The following is a 15,213-nucleotide window of genomic DNA, read 5'->3' as shown; positions in this document are numbered from 1 at the left end:
GCCATTTAGAGCATTTAGAGAGTTGGACATTATGCTGACGATGACCCGTTATAAGTCTGCTTCAGTGAAGGTAAATGTGTGACGTACTTCCGAATCTGCAGTCTTACCCAGGAAGTCGTTGGCGGCGATGCGGTCGTAGTCCCAGACCTGCAGCGTCAGAACGGCCGGCTGTCGAAACTCTGACTCCTCCAGGGAGAAAAAGGACTCCTTCTTCTTAAACACCACCTCTTTCTGCGGGACGAGAGGAGCGGATTTACTCCCTCTGTTAGTGACAGTGACACTTGCACCACCCCGAGGATTTATGTCTTCTAAAGGAAAGATCTCGCAGTCATTGGAGTCTAAAAGGTTCATCCTCTGGAGAGCTGATCAGGAAAGGAGACTTTTCTGGTCGCAAAAAGTAGTCGGATTGTATAGAAGTCTTTGAGAGGATTTATTCCCTCAGTAAATATTGTAAACATGAGTTTATGGTCTCAATCTCTGGTTTCAAGTCTACTTCTATTAAATTATTATCCATTTAGAGTCAAATAAATCATAAAGCAGAGTACACTTTAGGGCGGGGCCATTGATGCAAAGTGTGCGCCATGTTTTTCTCGTACAACTTCAACCCTTTTTAAAGTGTGTTTTCAGTCCGTGAAAGTAATTGTGACATTTTGGACGAAATGCCGTCGCTGTGCTTCGGAAAGGACGTCGCCAAACCAACGCGTCGCATCACGACGGAGAGTAGGAAAGGTTTTATACTGTGTGTGTGTCACAGGTGTGTGCGCCAGGCGTTGTGTACCTCAGTGGGAAGGTAGTCGAAGCGGAACACAAATCTCCAGTTGAAGTTTCCTTCCCCGGTCAGAGAGTTGAAGTGGACGTCAGTCTCCTGTTTTTCTCCTTCCAGTCCTTTAATCCAGCTGCAGCGATCAGAACAGAATAAAACACAAACTCACGTTTACATTACTGAGGCGATGAAACCATCCAGCATTTCAAGCGGGGGAAAGTCCATCATGACCCTCACCCCTTCACGTAGATGTCGGAGCTGGGGTCTCCGGTGAACGGGTTCACGTCGTCCAGAAACACGTCGTCCGTGTTCCAGATGGTCACTCGCAGCTCGTACCTGTCGTCATGGAAACAATAGGTTTCATTCAACTTGACTGCATTGGAAAGACATTCGACTCTACTGCTCTGTAGATTCTCCTCTTACTGAACCATCTCAAGATTTTATTAGACTTTGCTACACATGAATCATATTTCACGCTACTGTACTGCGTGATTCTGTCGGCCCGCTGTTGGTGTGTGACCTACTGTTCAGGTAGGCGGGGCTTGATGTTAACAGCGGGCGGAGCAGGCGTATCAGTTGGAAACATGTCAATCCACATGTGAAGGTAACCCTTGAGGACACAACACACACACACACACACACACATTACTGACGGGTAGTAATACAAGCAGAAGTGTGTTGTCGCTCTATTGTTTGTGTTTTGGTTAAAGTGGAAACTTATTGCAATCTCAGACATTTCTATATATTGCAGGAATATAAAGTGATGCAAAGGATAGTTTGATTGTTAACAAAACAAAACCAGACTCTTTAACTCATAAATCGCTTAGAGGGCTTTTATTACTAAAACCAAATTATTTAAACAGTTTTGGCCAGGAGCGTCCAAAGTCCGGCCCGGGGGCCAATCACAGCCCACGGCCAGATTCCATGCGGCCCGCAGTCTCATAATAAATTATTTATGGCCCGCTGGCCACTGTTAAATAAATCATGAACCTTATAAATGCAATTCCTCCTTTAATAGCAGACAACAGACAGCAGCATTTGAGGAGCATGAGGTAAAGATATTTATGAACTTCATGGAAGTTTAAGGTGTATATAAAATTTGTTCAATTATTAATTAATTAGGATCTGACTCCTCAGGTGTGAATGAAAGGTTGTGTTTTTAGAGTTTGTTCACGCCTGCCTGAGTCCCTTGTGTTTGGCTGCTATTTGAAAAATAAAGATAATTCTGACAATTCAAATTGTTTTGCTTGTAATTGTTATTCTTAAATAGCGGTACCTGTGGAAGTCCAGGTTTGTCCTGGTTCTGCAGGGACCGGATCTCCACGTGCTCCGGGACCAGAGGAAGTGCTCCGGGGAAAAACTCGCTCATCTCCCCCCAGCGCTGCAACACGCTCAGGGCTGCGTGCTCCTCCATCTCGGCCTCCTCCTCCGGAGACCGCTGGTTCTTCTTTGACAGACCTGACGACAACAACAACAACTACAACAACTACAACAACAGTACAAGTACTGGAGCCTCAGTCGTGGTACAAAACCGGTATTGGTCCACTAACGGACAACGAGGGACTTTTCACTTCCACTTTGTACATTATTTTCAAATAGAAGGACGCCTCATAATACTCATAACCTCCTACCGATGACTTGTCCACCTCTACCTGTCCGTCTTAGCTACCTTCAGGTACTGCGTCCGGCGGTATCTTGAAGATCCTGTTGAGGACTTTGACCTCGGACATCCTGTACTCTGGCGGCGGGACGCCGTTAGACTTGCAGAGTTCTGCCAAGATGGCCGACGGTTTCTTCCCGTCGCGCCACATATTGTAGCCTTCACTGTGGGGACGCAGTCCGGTAGAAGGACACAAGAATAGACATTTAAAGAGGCAGGTACTCTCCTGACAAGGTACGTAACACATGCAGCGTATCAGTGGTTCATCGTGGTACTAATCTTCTGGTCATAGCGCTGGTACTGACGTGTCTTTATTTTGGAACTCAGGTGTCACAATCGTGCTGCCGGCGGTTGAGATGCCGTTTATAAACTCTTTTGGTAACGCGGTGTCGTAGTTGTGGTACTGACGTGTCGTAGTAGAGAGCCAGGCCGCAGGAGGCTCTGTGGCGGCTGTAGAATCGGTTCTCCAGGTCGACCCGCGTCTCGCCGATGACGTCGTCGGCCCCGATGAGATCGTGGTCCATCACCGTGACGACCAGCTCCGTCTCCAGCGGGAACGACACGGTGAATTCCAACACCCTGAAAGACGGCGCGAGACACACAGACAGTTGGGCGGACGGCCGGAGGGGGTTGAGCGGGTACAGGGCGGACGGACGGGTACTGACTCGCCGAACGTGGGGTTGAGCTGTTTGGGGATGTATCGGTCAGCGGTGTTCAGGCTCTGCTGTCCGGCTCGGACCACCAGATATGGGTCGGCTTTACCGTTCGGGTCCGTGGGAGCCAGTGTGGTGGCCTTGCAGGACACAAAGAGAGACAGAGGAAGACACGGGAGGACTCATGGTAGAATACAAACACAGGAGACATTGTGAAAGTCCCACCTTGACGATGTAGGCCCGGACCAAGACTTTGAACGGTGAGTTTTTGGGGATTCCCTTGGTGATCTGACAAGTGGTGTCGTCTTCATCTCCCGGTTCAATGGGATAAACCAGGAAGGAGCCCTAGAGATGGCGGGTGTGGAATAATCAAGCCGTCTGGTCAGAGTAACAGACAGACAGCTTTCCATGCACAGTACCTTGTATTTTCCCATCAGCCTCTCCTCCTCGTCCTCGTCCTCGTCCTCGGGGCTCGCTTTGCCTTTATACAGCGGGAAGGTCTGCAGCCTGTCCTGAAACTGACCGAACTCAGACTCCAGATCGCCTGCATACAGCTGAACATACAAACAGACGCCAGAAAGTAAAGAAATATTACAGGTCAAATCCACACAAAATAACTCTTTCTTTAGAAATGTAATACAGACATCAAGTTTTTGCTGTTGGAGGACTGAGAAAGTGTTTTAGTTCATTGTTTATATCAATGTCAGTAAAGTGGTAAAGCTGCTGATGACCTCTCACCTTCAGCGTGGCGATGTTCTTGCGTTTGGGAGGTTTAACTTCCACCACCACGATTTCCTCCTCCTCCTCATCTTCAATATTTGCCATGGTCAGATTAACCCCGTCTGAACAAATAATTATAATAATATATAATTATGCTCATGTTGTAGTTGGTTTTATGGTTTATTTGTCACATTTCTAATTATGTATGATACTTGTGTAACTATCATGTATTGTATTACATAAATCTGCCCTCAGACTTACATGAGAAGAACGTAAATGACACCTGAGAGATTAAACTTCTGCAAACACCGAACAGGAATCCTATTCACCTCAATATAGTTTAGTAGTTTTATGATTTATCACAGCAGCATCTAGTGGACATTGAAGTGGGGGTTATAACTGTACCGGTTTCTGCTTGTTCCTCCTTCTCCTCGTCCTCAGCAGCCTGTAGAGAGCCAACACATCAAACACCTCCATCATCATCAAAGAACTGATTCAGAACTTACTGTTTTTTTCAACACTCTCAAAACTAGAAGAAACCTTCATATTTTTTTGTTTTTCCTTCTTTTGTGAATGCAGATTCCAAAATTCCAAAATGTTCCCTCCTCGATAAATGCACCTCTCTAGTTTATCCTCTACAAGTCTTCCTGCACGAAGGTCTCCCTTTTTTACAGGTAAATAGATGTCTCACCTGTCTCTCCATCTCCGCCAGTGAAGCGTAGTATTTGGACCACCAATCCAGCTCCTCCTTTTCAGGCGTGTCCTCCTCAAGCTCCTCTGGCTCCCCGATCTTCCCCATCAGCTTCTTCAGAGGAGCCTGAAGGGGTGTAAGCGTAAACATCAACTCATCCTTTAATCCTTTATGGTTGAATGAGCGGATTAACATACGTACATTAACCAGCTTGATGGGGTTGATGGGAATCTTTGACTGTTTAATTGGCAGCCCGCTGAGTCCGATGTTCTTCATGGACATCAGAGCGTTGACCTTCTTCGTACTCTGCCTCACTGGAGAGACACACGGTGGCGTTGTAAAGTGAGAGATTGACCTTTGTGGTCGGTTGCTAGAGCGGGGTCACCACCGATGGTTCGATCCCCGCCTCCGCTGGCTGAGCTGACCTTTCGGTTCGTCATCCTCCTCTGCTAGCTCCCCGCCGACGGCGCGCGGCGCGTAGTCTATGAGGCTCTGGACCACGTGGGTCCCGACCAGGGCCAGGCGCCCGAATGCCCGATGCTCCACCACAAACAGCGTCAGAGGAGGGTGGAGGTAGGCCTGCTCCGGCAGCTCCTGATTGGACCAAACACAGGAAGAGGAATCAGGAAAGGGAAAGGTTCGCCATGTCTCTTTCTCGCCATGTCTACAAACTGACCACGTCGATGTAGCGGACCAGCTCTTTGAAGTTGGAGTGAGTCTTGTAGCTCTCGATCTCTTCGGACTCCAGCTGTTGTCCCGCACACTCCACCCTCACCAGGGGGCGCTCCACCTCAAACAGCTGCACCCGCTTCAGCTCCCGCAGACCCCAGAACAGCACCTGAACAAACACGCCCGGTTACTCCACACAGCCAATCGTCCGATGTCCAGAAAACATTAGAACATCAGGACCGTCAGGTCCGTCAGGTCGAATCTCCAGTCGTAGAAAACAAAAGGTTTGAGTGTTTGTTTGTGTGTGACCTCAATCCTGAAGGTCTTCAGGACGGGTCGGACTCCTTCTGGGATGATGTAACTTTTCTCCTCCTCCAGGTAGGTCAGCTCCTTCGGGTCCACACTGCTGGGGATGCAGGGCTGCAGGGAGGAACATAGATTTTATAGTTCTAGGAATCCATTCTGTTTTATTTGTTTAACTTAAAGGTTAATTTTTTCTCCTTTATTTCAGTCTAACTCTTCCAGTTAACAGCAGCGATTTAACGGCAACATCATTGGCAAACAATCTAGCAAAGTAAAGAAATACGAGAATAAAAACGGTGAGGTGGTGAAATGAGTTTCCAGGTGTAGAAGTTTTGATGAACGAGAAAGAGTTACAGCGAGACATTGATCGATCGACAGGCGTCACCTCTCCAAACCCAGAGTAGTCCAGCTCGATGAGCTCGAAGGCGGCAAGCAGCTCGCCAGCCCGGGCCTTGCCCATGCTGATGTCATGGTAACGGAGGCGGGGCTTCTGGTAGTGCTGCTCCACGAACTTGAACTCCGGCTCGGCAAACGCCCGACCCAGAGGCTTCGGACTGCCCTGCGCGCGCACACAGGCGTCACAAGCTGTGACATCACGGAATGTGCAGGAGCAGCGGCAGAAGGTTACGTGAAATGAAGCGTCAGCGTTACCATGGTGTCGTGGTCGTAGATGTTGATGATGACGAGAGGCGGGTCTCGTTGGAGCTCCTCCCTTGTCCCCTCCAACAGAACTCTGTCAAACAGCAAACACTCACACCAGGCTGGAGAGAGGGTCTCATTCAACACCTGAACACGCACAGAATATGAATGAAAAAAGTTGTTTGAGGCTCCAAATGTTTGACCGGCATGCAAAACGAAGGTGTGGAGCAGGTCGCTTGTAACCTACCTTGGTGACCTGGCACTGCGTCGAGAAGAGCACCTTGGCAAAAGGGTCCGATAGGCCGTTGTCATCGGCAGCAAATAGGCCACGCCCCTGGTACATGTGACATCTCAGCTGGAAGTACCTGCTGTCTGCAGATAGAGAGATGATCAAACCACAATGACTAAAACTATAACATCAACAGCATCACCCCCATCCTGCTGACTCACCCTGGCAGGACAGAGTGACGGGAAGCTTCCTCTTCCCCGCGGTGACCAGCCTCCTCGGCTCCCCCTCCTCTTCCTCATAGACCGGCAGGAACTCCTCCGGCAAGCAGGTGGTGACTTCTTTGCTGTACTTGGCCAGACCGAGCCAAAGGTAGACCTCCAGCTTCGCGAAGATCTCACTCGCTGAACCTCCCGGGGACTGGACAGACGGACAGACAGGTAAGCGTACAGACGGACAGACGGGCAGACAGGTAAGCGTACAGACGGGCAGACAAACGTACAGATGGCCGAAGAAACGCCATTGATTCATTCATGTAAATCCGGCAAATTTCCAAGCTGCGGGATTAATAAATCAATGTAATCTTATTTTATCTCAATTTAACATTATGACTGTTACCTTCATGTAGAGGGTGGTGACTCTGCCACAGTCCCGCCCCCTCTGCTCCTCCACTAATGAAAAGAGGATGGAGTAGGAGGGGATCCTGACGTAGGCCAACCGCTTGCTCCCGTTCAGTAACCATAGAAACACGTCTGGGATGGTGGTCTGGGGCTGTTGTGACATTGTTGGTGAGTTGGACATGCTGAACATACTCTAACCAGCTATGTATTGACCTATGAAGACCACTTTATGACCTCTGACCTCTTTCGCCAGCAGGCGGAGTTTCCTCAGGAGTTTCCGGCTGTCCGTCAGCCGCTGTTTGACGATCCGCCTAGTGATCCTCCGCCTGAGCCTCACGGCCTGTCTGGCCAGAATGATCTGGAGATTGGACGGACATGAAGTCAGAAAGACAGACAGGAGGACAGTCAGACAGAGAGACGGGTAGACGGAGGCAGGTGAGAGGAGACTCACCAAATTCTTCTTGATAAACTCCTTCCTGCATCTGTCCAGGTTGTTGGGACGAGACGGAGACCTCCTGTCCGCGGAAACATTGAACACCCTGCAGAGAGACGGACAGGAAAACAGATCAAACCAAATCAAACTAAACATATTCTGATGAGTGATGAGAATATTCAGCAGGAGGAGACTTACTTGCAGGCGGCCACCAGCTCCATCAGAACCTCCACCAAACGCTCCTTCACGTTACTCCTCGGCCTCCTCAACAGACGTTCCACCTCGTCAAGACCGATCTCCTAAAAGGTGGCGCAGGGAAGAGGGGGAAATGTGACCACAGTTGTAAAGTGCGACACGCTCTGCGTTGAATTAAAGTAAATCAAAGGTCACCCACCAGCCGGTCGGCCGTCTTGTTGAGCCAGTTTGCCTGATAGAGACGAAAGCTGTGATCCTCAAACTGACTCCAGACGAACAGACAAGGCTTCTGTTTCTCAGAGGGAGGCTGGAGGGGAAGACACTGGAAGGACCTGAGAGACAGACAGTGTAGCAGACAGACAGCACTGGTACAGTAGGTAGATGCTACTGCACGAATGTCAGTGCAAGGTACTGCTCAACCTATTGGGAGCAAATGGCCATTGGCCTAAGTCCCGCCCTCAAACACGGACTGGCCAATAGTAGCGTCGAACTTTATGACCACGCTGCATGGACCCATGGAAGGTGCAGCGGTAACATACCGGTCGTACTCGGTGGGCTGCGGTCTGGCGGGAGCAGACAGCGATCTAGACTCGGGTTCTGGACTTAGCACCTCCTCTCTGTCCAGCTCCTCCTCCGACTCCAGCAGGCCCTGCCCCTCCTCGTTTAGATCCTCCCTGCTCCTCCTCAGCTCCTCCCTGCTCTGGCTCTTCTTGGATCTCTCAACCCCAACGGCCTTCCCATAATTCCCTGTCCGAAGCACAAACAGGTGATGGAGCTGAGGTTTTTAGACTTGATTTAATAATTGCCCTCGTAACAATATCCAGGGCATAGAATACGATATTTACCTATGGAGAGTTCAAAGGTCAGCGGCCTGGTTCCTACAGACGGGTCCATCATAGTGACCTCAAACAGAGACGCAAACAACAGAAAGTCCTCCGGTTGTCCCACGAAACCCTGAGAGGTGAAAATTTCAAGCGTTTCTTTCCGTGCAAATATAACGCGAGACCTTTGATATGCAGCTGTGGACCTCAGTCCGAGATAGCGGAGGTGTAGCTCAACGTTGCCCTGGTTATTTAGCTTTCACTTCATACAAATGCAACTGCATTTGGCACTGACCTCAGGGAGAGGGTGGATCTCCTCGATCTCCACGGTAACAGTCTCCGGTACCTCAACTCCCGCCTCAGAATCGTCGACCAATGCGCCGACAGAAGCAGGCGCTACGGCAACAACAAGTGGAATTAAAACAAACACGCCAATGTACGTGGCGTGAGTCTTCAATGATACGATCAACAATGACTTCTATAGTAGCTGAATGATCAGGCTTGAACTAAACAATTCACCAACGTTCTTAAATGACAACCAAAAACCCTCCCCTTCAAAGTCCTTCCTCAGTAAACTGACCTTCCTTATTCTTCCCCTTCTTGCTGCTCCTCTTCTTCCTCTTCAGTCCCAATTTCCCCAGCGCTCCCTTCACCTTCAAAGAGACACACGAGTCAGTGAGGGGATGTGAGAATCGATTACGTCATTAAAAGGTCACATGTCTTTGTTGTCAAGGTAACAACATCCTTGTTTGCAGCTGATAAACTGAGGTGCTGGTTAAAAGACTACGGTGACACACAGTAAGTAGGACGCACCTTTCCCAGGGCGGCGGAGCTGGTTTCTGGGGTGACGGCAGCAGGCGAAGAGTAGACCTCCACGCAGAGAGCCAGGAGGATCCGACCGCGGTAGAAGATTCCTTCGCCCAGACCCTGGTTCAAGGCCTGGAGGAGAGAAAGGGTGATACCTAAGTGTGTGAAGAGCTGTTGCCACGCACATTCTACCTGGAGGTAAGCGGGTTCATTCAAGCCGTAGAGTTCGTATTGTAGCGTTTGGTTACCGCGTGGTAACAACCGAAGCTGCTGCTGACTCCACATCATCAACCCTGTGGGAATTATAAGTGACAACCTTGCTTGCTTCATTTTCCATAGCGCCATTACAATTGTGATGGTTGCTGACTGATGAGCTGGTGAGTTATCTTTTCATTTCACTTTCATAAAACAAACCGGTGTATTTCCCCAAAAATGCAGAATTATTGCTTCATGTTGATGTTCAATGTCAGGTTGGATTTCGCAATGTCTGGTTCACCTGGTGAAGGTCTCCGAGGGTGGAGTTCTGAGGAGAACCGTACAGATTCACCCAACTCGGCCCGAAGGTGGGGTTGAACCCTGCAGAGAGAGAGATATGTCCACGTTAACGTAACTTCCCAAAGAACAGCTGGCATTTTTAAAAGCGTGTGTATTAACGTCGGGACGTACCGTTCCTGGTGTGGTCGGAAATCTGCTGCAGGTCCAGGAAGTGCGTTGCCAGGGCGACGTCTCCCATCTTGGCGTCATCGAGGACCTGGATTCTGATTCGCTGAGCCAGAGGAGGAAACTGCTCAATGAAGCAGATTTCCTCGTTCCAAACTGGACAGTTGGTGGAGCTGGCAACCGAAGTCTCGCCCTGCGGACACAGAAAAGGCACAAACACACAAACACTCGGTACAATTGGAAGATATCCGATTGGGCGGCTCCTGGTTGTAGACAACAAAAATACCTTTTTTGACCTTAAAGTTCCAAGAACTTTGGAGCCAATTAAACTAAACTAGAAACAAAAAGCGAAACTCTTTTCCACGACATCTGAAGAAGTTGATATTTTCAGTAAATTTTGGTGTAGATACTTAAGAATGTTTATTGAAGTAGAATTTTGGATGCAGAACTTATTTCTACACGATGGTATTGGTGTTTGTAAATGATCCATACTGCATACATACATGTATATATAGCATACCTGTTGTCCAGCAAAGGTCACATGCACGTAAGGATCAATGAAGACCGTCCGGTCGGTGGCCTTTGACATCTTGGCCAACAGTCCGGCCTCCATGGTGGGCAGACCCTCGGCCCTGTAGATCCGCACACGGAATCGAGCCCACGGGCGCTCGGAGGCCATTCCTCGAGGAAGCAGCAGGTTCCTGCGGGGAGAACACAGCGACGGGAACCGAAAGACGAAATCGTGACTCGCTGCAATGTGTTTGTTAATAAACGGCACGGGGAGGTTCAATGGTGGCCTCGCGATATCCCAGATGTGTCGTTACTCACTTTTCGATGTCCTCACTGGCTCCAGACGAGGAGGCCGCTGGCACACTGGGCATGCTCACAGCGTCCCCCTTCATCAGCACAGCGAGGCTGGCCTTCACGTAACCCTTGATCCCGGACCTGGTGTCCGCCGGGTCGGTGAGGGGAGCCCACTTCTGGTAGAAGCGGTGATCTGCGGAAGTGGCGGAGGGGTCAGAGGTCAGCGAGCACAGTGTGCAGCGGTTGGCTCTGGGCTGCAGCGGGCGCCGTCCTGGTACCTGGCTGGTTGTAAACGGTGGAGATGTCGATCTTAAACGTCCCGATGTGGGTCATCAGGAAAGCCAGAAGCCGCCGGTGGAACACCTGAGGGAGGACAAGTGGTCGCCGTGGTAACAGCAGCGTAAACAGCAGAGAAAGAACAAAACGACAGTAGAACTGACCTTTATCTCTATGACTTTATCAAAGAGGATCTGTGGAGCCTCCTGAAACTCAAACTGGAAGTTCTGAAAGAGAAGAGGAGGCAGCAGACGTGCTGTGCTTCAGAAGCTCCACCTTTTAGTGACCTTCAGGGTCTATTTCTCACTCATTTGAAAATGGTATATTTGAACATCACTTGCATATCGGACACAACGAAAACTGAGACTTTTTTTTTAATCAACAAATTACGTTGATGAATGTTTTTAACTTGACGTCACCGTGAAAAAAAAAGTGTGTACGGCTTCTTTAGGTTTATTGACGGCAAGTGCTGTTCGTGTTCCAATGTACTCATGTGCCGTCTTTGTCTCTACTGTCTCCTCTCAGCAGCACCTCGTTGTAGAACGGGCAGTTGGTGGATTTCTGCGTCGCTGTGCGTTTTTTCTGATCTCCCACTCTGATGAAAACTGCAGGGTTGATGTTCACTCCGACCAGCTTCTGAGCCTCCAGGATGTTCACATTCAACTGGGCACACACACACACACACACACACACACACACATAAATGGCTGTGAGGTCCGCCTGCTAATTATCTCTCCTTAAGGAGCATCAGATAAGTTATGAATTAGGGAATAAATAATAAAGGTTCATCCTCTCTAATGACGATGAGTAGAGATAAAGAAGAAGCCACTTTAATTACAGTGTTTCTGGGCATGTTTGAGGGATGAGACATCACCCCGGGAGCCCTCCAGGAGAAGCTCCACGATGTGGCCGGAGAAAAGGGAGTCTGGGCTGCCTTGATGGGCCTGTTGCCGCGGTAACGTGGAACAGCGCCGACGCCTCGAAAATGAAACGGCCGAATAAACTCACCTGAAAGCTCTGGACTCTGGGCATCGCCGCGGCAACAGTTCTGTACACCGGCCTGCTGCGGCTACACACACACACACACACACATTGTTAACAGCAGATCCTCAGTTGATAGAAAGGTAGAGAAACAGAAGAGCAGGCAGGAACGAAACCAGACCTCAGCAGAGGAGTGAAGATAACGTCGGAGGCCTCCAAATCCATGATGTCGTCATCAAAATCGTCATCGTCGTCATCATCTTCATCCCCGGTCCGGACCAGGCTCCGCCCAAGACGGCGAGCTTCTCTCTCCAGCTGACGAGTGACAGTCAGCTGACTGACAGGAGAGAGAGAGAGCAGTGTGTTCTTTGTTGTTCTATCAGGACGCAGATCCATCGTGTGTAACTTCTCACCTCTCAGGGTCACTGAATCCGTCGTTCCTGATGACCACAGCGGATCTGAAGATGAAGGAAGAGGAAAGAATTTCAGTCTGCTCAGATCCAAACGTCTCAAACACATCAACTGCAGAACGGCTCACTGTGGCTTCAAGGCTTGGTTGACAGTTTGTAGTTAAATTAAGACAAAACTCCTTCACAAAGTCACACTTTCATTGCATTGCGGTGAATAGCAAACAAACAGTTTTTGTGCCTTTCTAGATCACCAAGGACTCAAAGCACTTTCACCCTGCGTGTCGTTCACTCATTCATCAGCAGGTTGTCCTACAGTTGTGTGGACGTGATGTCTTACTCATCATTGTCTTCCACCTCCAGGAAGTCGAGCCCCTCCCAGCTGCCCGCTGTTCCCTCCACTGGATGATATCGAATGTCCAACTCGATATAAATCTACAGAGAGAGAAACCACCCGAGTCTTAAACATGTGTGTGTTTACATGAGTGTGTGTGTGTGTGTGTGTGCTTACGTCAGTCAGGCTGTAGTTGGCATCAGTGAGCGGTTCCCGTAGCAACAGCCTCCCAGCTGTAACGACGTGCTGGAGGCTGACGACCAGTTTACCGAGGAGTCTACACACACAGACACATACCTTTTTGTCTGTGTTTGTCAAAGACAACAATACGTGAATGTGTGTGTGTGTGTGTGTGTTACCTGTTGGAGAAGACTTTACTGCAGTTGTAAACACTGACGGACAAAACTTCATCTCTGATCACTTTACCGTAGTGAGGCCACCGGAAATGCTGTGCACACACAGACACAGAGCGCTCTCAAATCTGGACCTTTCCCACATATTATCTTACTCAATATCAGGCAAACTGCTTCCATCGCAAAGATTATTCACCAAGCGCTACAGTCAGGTGAGGCACGCACACACACACACACACACACACACACACACACACACACACACACACACACACGGTCACACCTGAAGAACAAATACAAGCTTCACTCAGAGCTGCACAAAATAACTCAACTCAGAACAAACTACGTCACACAGACGTTCCTGTAAAAAACAAACCCTCCACCTGAGGTGTCCACAGCGATCACGTCAACACACGGGTGGTGGTGTGGGTGCAGTGGGTGGTGCTTCTGTTTGACCAACCTGTTCCCACTTTGTAAATTCACACAGCGGAATGAAGTTTATTTTCCAGAAAGTCTACAGTGAACGTCTGTTATGATTAATACGTGACTAACACGTGATTAACACGTGATTAACATGTGATTAACACGTGATTAACACGTGATTAACATGTGATTAACACGCGTCTTGTTCGGTTTCGTTTTGTCCAGCTACAGTTCAAGCTTAATTATCAATCATCAATTATTATAACAGATGGACGGTGTGGCTGCTGTAAACTTTGGTTCACCGGCTCTCTTCATTAATTGATCGAGTCGTTTCCGATCGATAAAAGTTACATTGTTATAATCCTGCTAATTCAAGAGGATTCTTTCTTTTTTTGCAGTTCTTTATTCCCCCCGGGGGCCCCGAGGGGAACAGGAGATTTCAGTAGAATAAAATAGAATCACATCTGTAGGTGTGTGTGTGTTGAAGGAGCGGCTGTGTGTGTGTGTGTGTGTGTGTACTGTAGGAGTGGTACAGCTTCCTATCAGCTCCATTAAAATAGTTTCAATCTAAAGCAGACAAACACCTGAAGCTACCTGTTGTAACACACACACACACACACACACACGCACACACACACACACACACAGGACCGATACGAGGGAGGTCACGTGATCTGAAATCTCAGCTGACATCATGGCGCTGGTTACTGACCTCGTTGAAGATGGCCAAGTTCTCGCACTGCAGAACTCTGGTTTTGTGGGTGAAACCTGGAGGAGACAGACAGGTAACCATAGCAACGGCACGGACGCAAACTGGGCGGGAAACTCCCCCGAACAAATAATAAAATAGAAATGAATCTGAATCTAAATCCAAAGTACAGAAGTAAAGTACAGGTACATTATAAACGTACTTAAATACAGATTCAAAAAAACGATTCTTCTTGTTGTAGTTTTAATCGATGACGGGTAAAAGCGTTGTACTCTGTAGTACTTATTTATGGCGCATGTTTATGTTCGTTTATGAAGTGAGATTGAGCTTGTTTGTTCAACATGTTGGGTTAATATTTACTGTTGTGTGTTTAATTGTGTCTTGTTAAACTGTCTTGTATTAATTTGTGAATGTATAAAATACAAAGAAATGTTAATCTGTTAATCAATTATTTTGAGATTACATGTTGCTGATTTCTATTCTTCTGATTGTTTCTTCTGATGGAAAATCTACAAATGGAAACGTTTGAATTGTGTTCAAAAAGTATGTATTTTTATAGCATATCCTTTGTTTGATTGGTGAGCTGCAGACGAGGGACATTTACCCTGAAGAAAGTTAAATAATCACTTTACCAAACTTTATCGTGGTATTTGTACCTGGTGCGAGTAGCTCCTGAATATGGTTTCAGCTTTAGTATCACACACAGTAACAAGTAAATGTAGTGCATTTAAAATGCCACAAAGTTTAAAGTAGTATTAAATGTAAATACTCAAGTACTGAAGTGCAATACTTCTAATAGTAAATGTACTTTTTACAAACGTGTGTGAGTTACTGACCTCTGAAGCACAGTTCCACCTTTCTGTCGTGTCGACCCGGCAGGTTGGAGATCCTCCTCAGATTCACACTGATGGACATGATGATCCTGACAACTGTGTGTTCACCTGGTCACCTGTCTACCTGTCCACCTCTTCACCTGTTCTCCTGTCTACCTGTATACCTCTGCACCTGTCTACCTGTTCACCTGGTCACCTGTCTACCTGTCTTACTCTTCACCTGTCCACATGTC

The 15,213-nt window shown here is 48.2% G+C and overlaps 1 protein-coding gene across 1 annotated transcript in view; it reads right to left on the bottom strand.

Annotated features, from left to right (window-relative positions):
- The window catches only part of fer1l4 (fer-1 like family member 4), a 16,759-nt gene extending 1,546 nt beyond the window's left edge, over window positions 1-15,213 (bottom strand). The window contains exons 1-46 of the mRNA XM_040203014.2: window positions 14,984-15,213; window positions 14,151-14,206; window positions 13,022-13,110; window positions 12,840-12,939; window positions 12,669-12,763; window positions 12,335-12,379; window positions 12,103-12,258; window positions 11,949-12,009; window positions 11,472-11,603; window positions 11,105-11,167; window positions 10,943-11,027; window positions 10,689-10,857; window positions 10,381-10,561; window positions 9,867-10,053; window positions 9,697-9,776; window positions 9,207-9,332; window positions 8,974-9,046; window positions 8,689-8,789; window positions 8,418-8,526; window positions 8,112-8,319; window positions 7,772-7,904; window positions 7,576-7,676; window positions 7,396-7,483; window positions 7,186-7,302; window positions 6,943-7,095; window positions 6,549-6,744; window positions 6,346-6,470; window positions 6,111-6,245; window positions 5,845-6,018; window positions 5,466-5,576; window positions 5,164-5,325; window positions 4,913-5,081; window positions 4,689-4,801; window positions 4,488-4,613; window positions 4,202-4,241; window positions 3,815-3,918; window positions 3,496-3,630; window positions 3,302-3,421; window positions 3,089-3,216; window positions 2,832-3,002; window positions 2,433-2,587; window positions 2,040-2,221; window positions 1,288-1,373; window positions 1,001-1,099; window positions 779-896; window positions 108-231 (exon numbers count right to left, since the gene is read on the bottom strand). Of these exons, the coding sequence (XP_040058948.2) occupies window positions 108-231; window positions 779-896; window positions 1,001-1,099; window positions 1,288-1,373; window positions 2,040-2,221; window positions 2,433-2,587; window positions 2,832-3,002; window positions 3,089-3,216; window positions 3,302-3,421; window positions 3,496-3,630; window positions 3,815-3,918; window positions 4,202-4,241; window positions 4,488-4,613; window positions 4,689-4,801; window positions 4,913-5,081; window positions 5,164-5,325; window positions 5,466-5,576; window positions 5,845-6,018; window positions 6,111-6,245; window positions 6,346-6,470; window positions 6,549-6,744; window positions 6,943-7,095; window positions 7,186-7,302; window positions 7,396-7,483; window positions 7,576-7,676; window positions 7,772-7,904; window positions 8,112-8,319; window positions 8,418-8,526; window positions 8,689-8,789; window positions 8,974-9,046; window positions 9,207-9,332; window positions 9,697-9,776; window positions 9,867-10,053; window positions 10,381-10,561; window positions 10,689-10,857; window positions 10,943-11,027; window positions 11,105-11,167; window positions 11,472-11,603; window positions 11,949-12,009; window positions 12,103-12,258; window positions 12,335-12,379; window positions 12,669-12,763; window positions 12,840-12,939; window positions 13,022-13,110; window positions 14,151-14,206; window positions 14,984-15,062 (5,560 nt within the window). The 5' untranslated portion in view covers window positions 15,063-15,213. The remainder of the gene's footprint in view (window positions 1-107; window positions 232-778; window positions 897-1,000; window positions 1,100-1,287; window positions 1,374-2,039; window positions 2,222-2,432; window positions 2,588-2,831; window positions 3,003-3,088; window positions 3,217-3,301; window positions 3,422-3,495; window positions 3,631-3,814; window positions 3,919-4,201; window positions 4,242-4,487; window positions 4,614-4,688; window positions 4,802-4,912; window positions 5,082-5,163; window positions 5,326-5,465; window positions 5,577-5,844; window positions 6,019-6,110; window positions 6,246-6,345; window positions 6,471-6,548; window positions 6,745-6,942; window positions 7,096-7,185; window positions 7,303-7,395; window positions 7,484-7,575; window positions 7,677-7,771; window positions 7,905-8,111; window positions 8,320-8,417; window positions 8,527-8,688; window positions 8,790-8,973; window positions 9,047-9,206; window positions 9,333-9,696; window positions 9,777-9,866; window positions 10,054-10,380; window positions 10,562-10,688; window positions 10,858-10,942; window positions 11,028-11,104; window positions 11,168-11,471; window positions 11,604-11,948; window positions 12,010-12,102; window positions 12,259-12,334; window positions 12,380-12,668; window positions 12,764-12,839; window positions 12,940-13,021; window positions 13,111-14,150; window positions 14,207-14,983) is intronic.

The sequence above is a fragment of the Gasterosteus aculeatus genome, chromosome 17, assembly GCF_964276395.1.
Source record: "Gasterosteus aculeatus chromosome 17, fGasAcu3.hap1.1, whole genome shotgun sequence".
Taxonomy (NCBI): Eukaryota; Metazoa; Chordata; class Actinopteri; order Perciformes; family Gasterosteidae; genus Gasterosteus; species Gasterosteus aculeatus.
The sequence above is the reverse complement of the archived record's forward strand: the minus strand, read 5'-3'. Positions and strand labels throughout refer to the sequence as shown.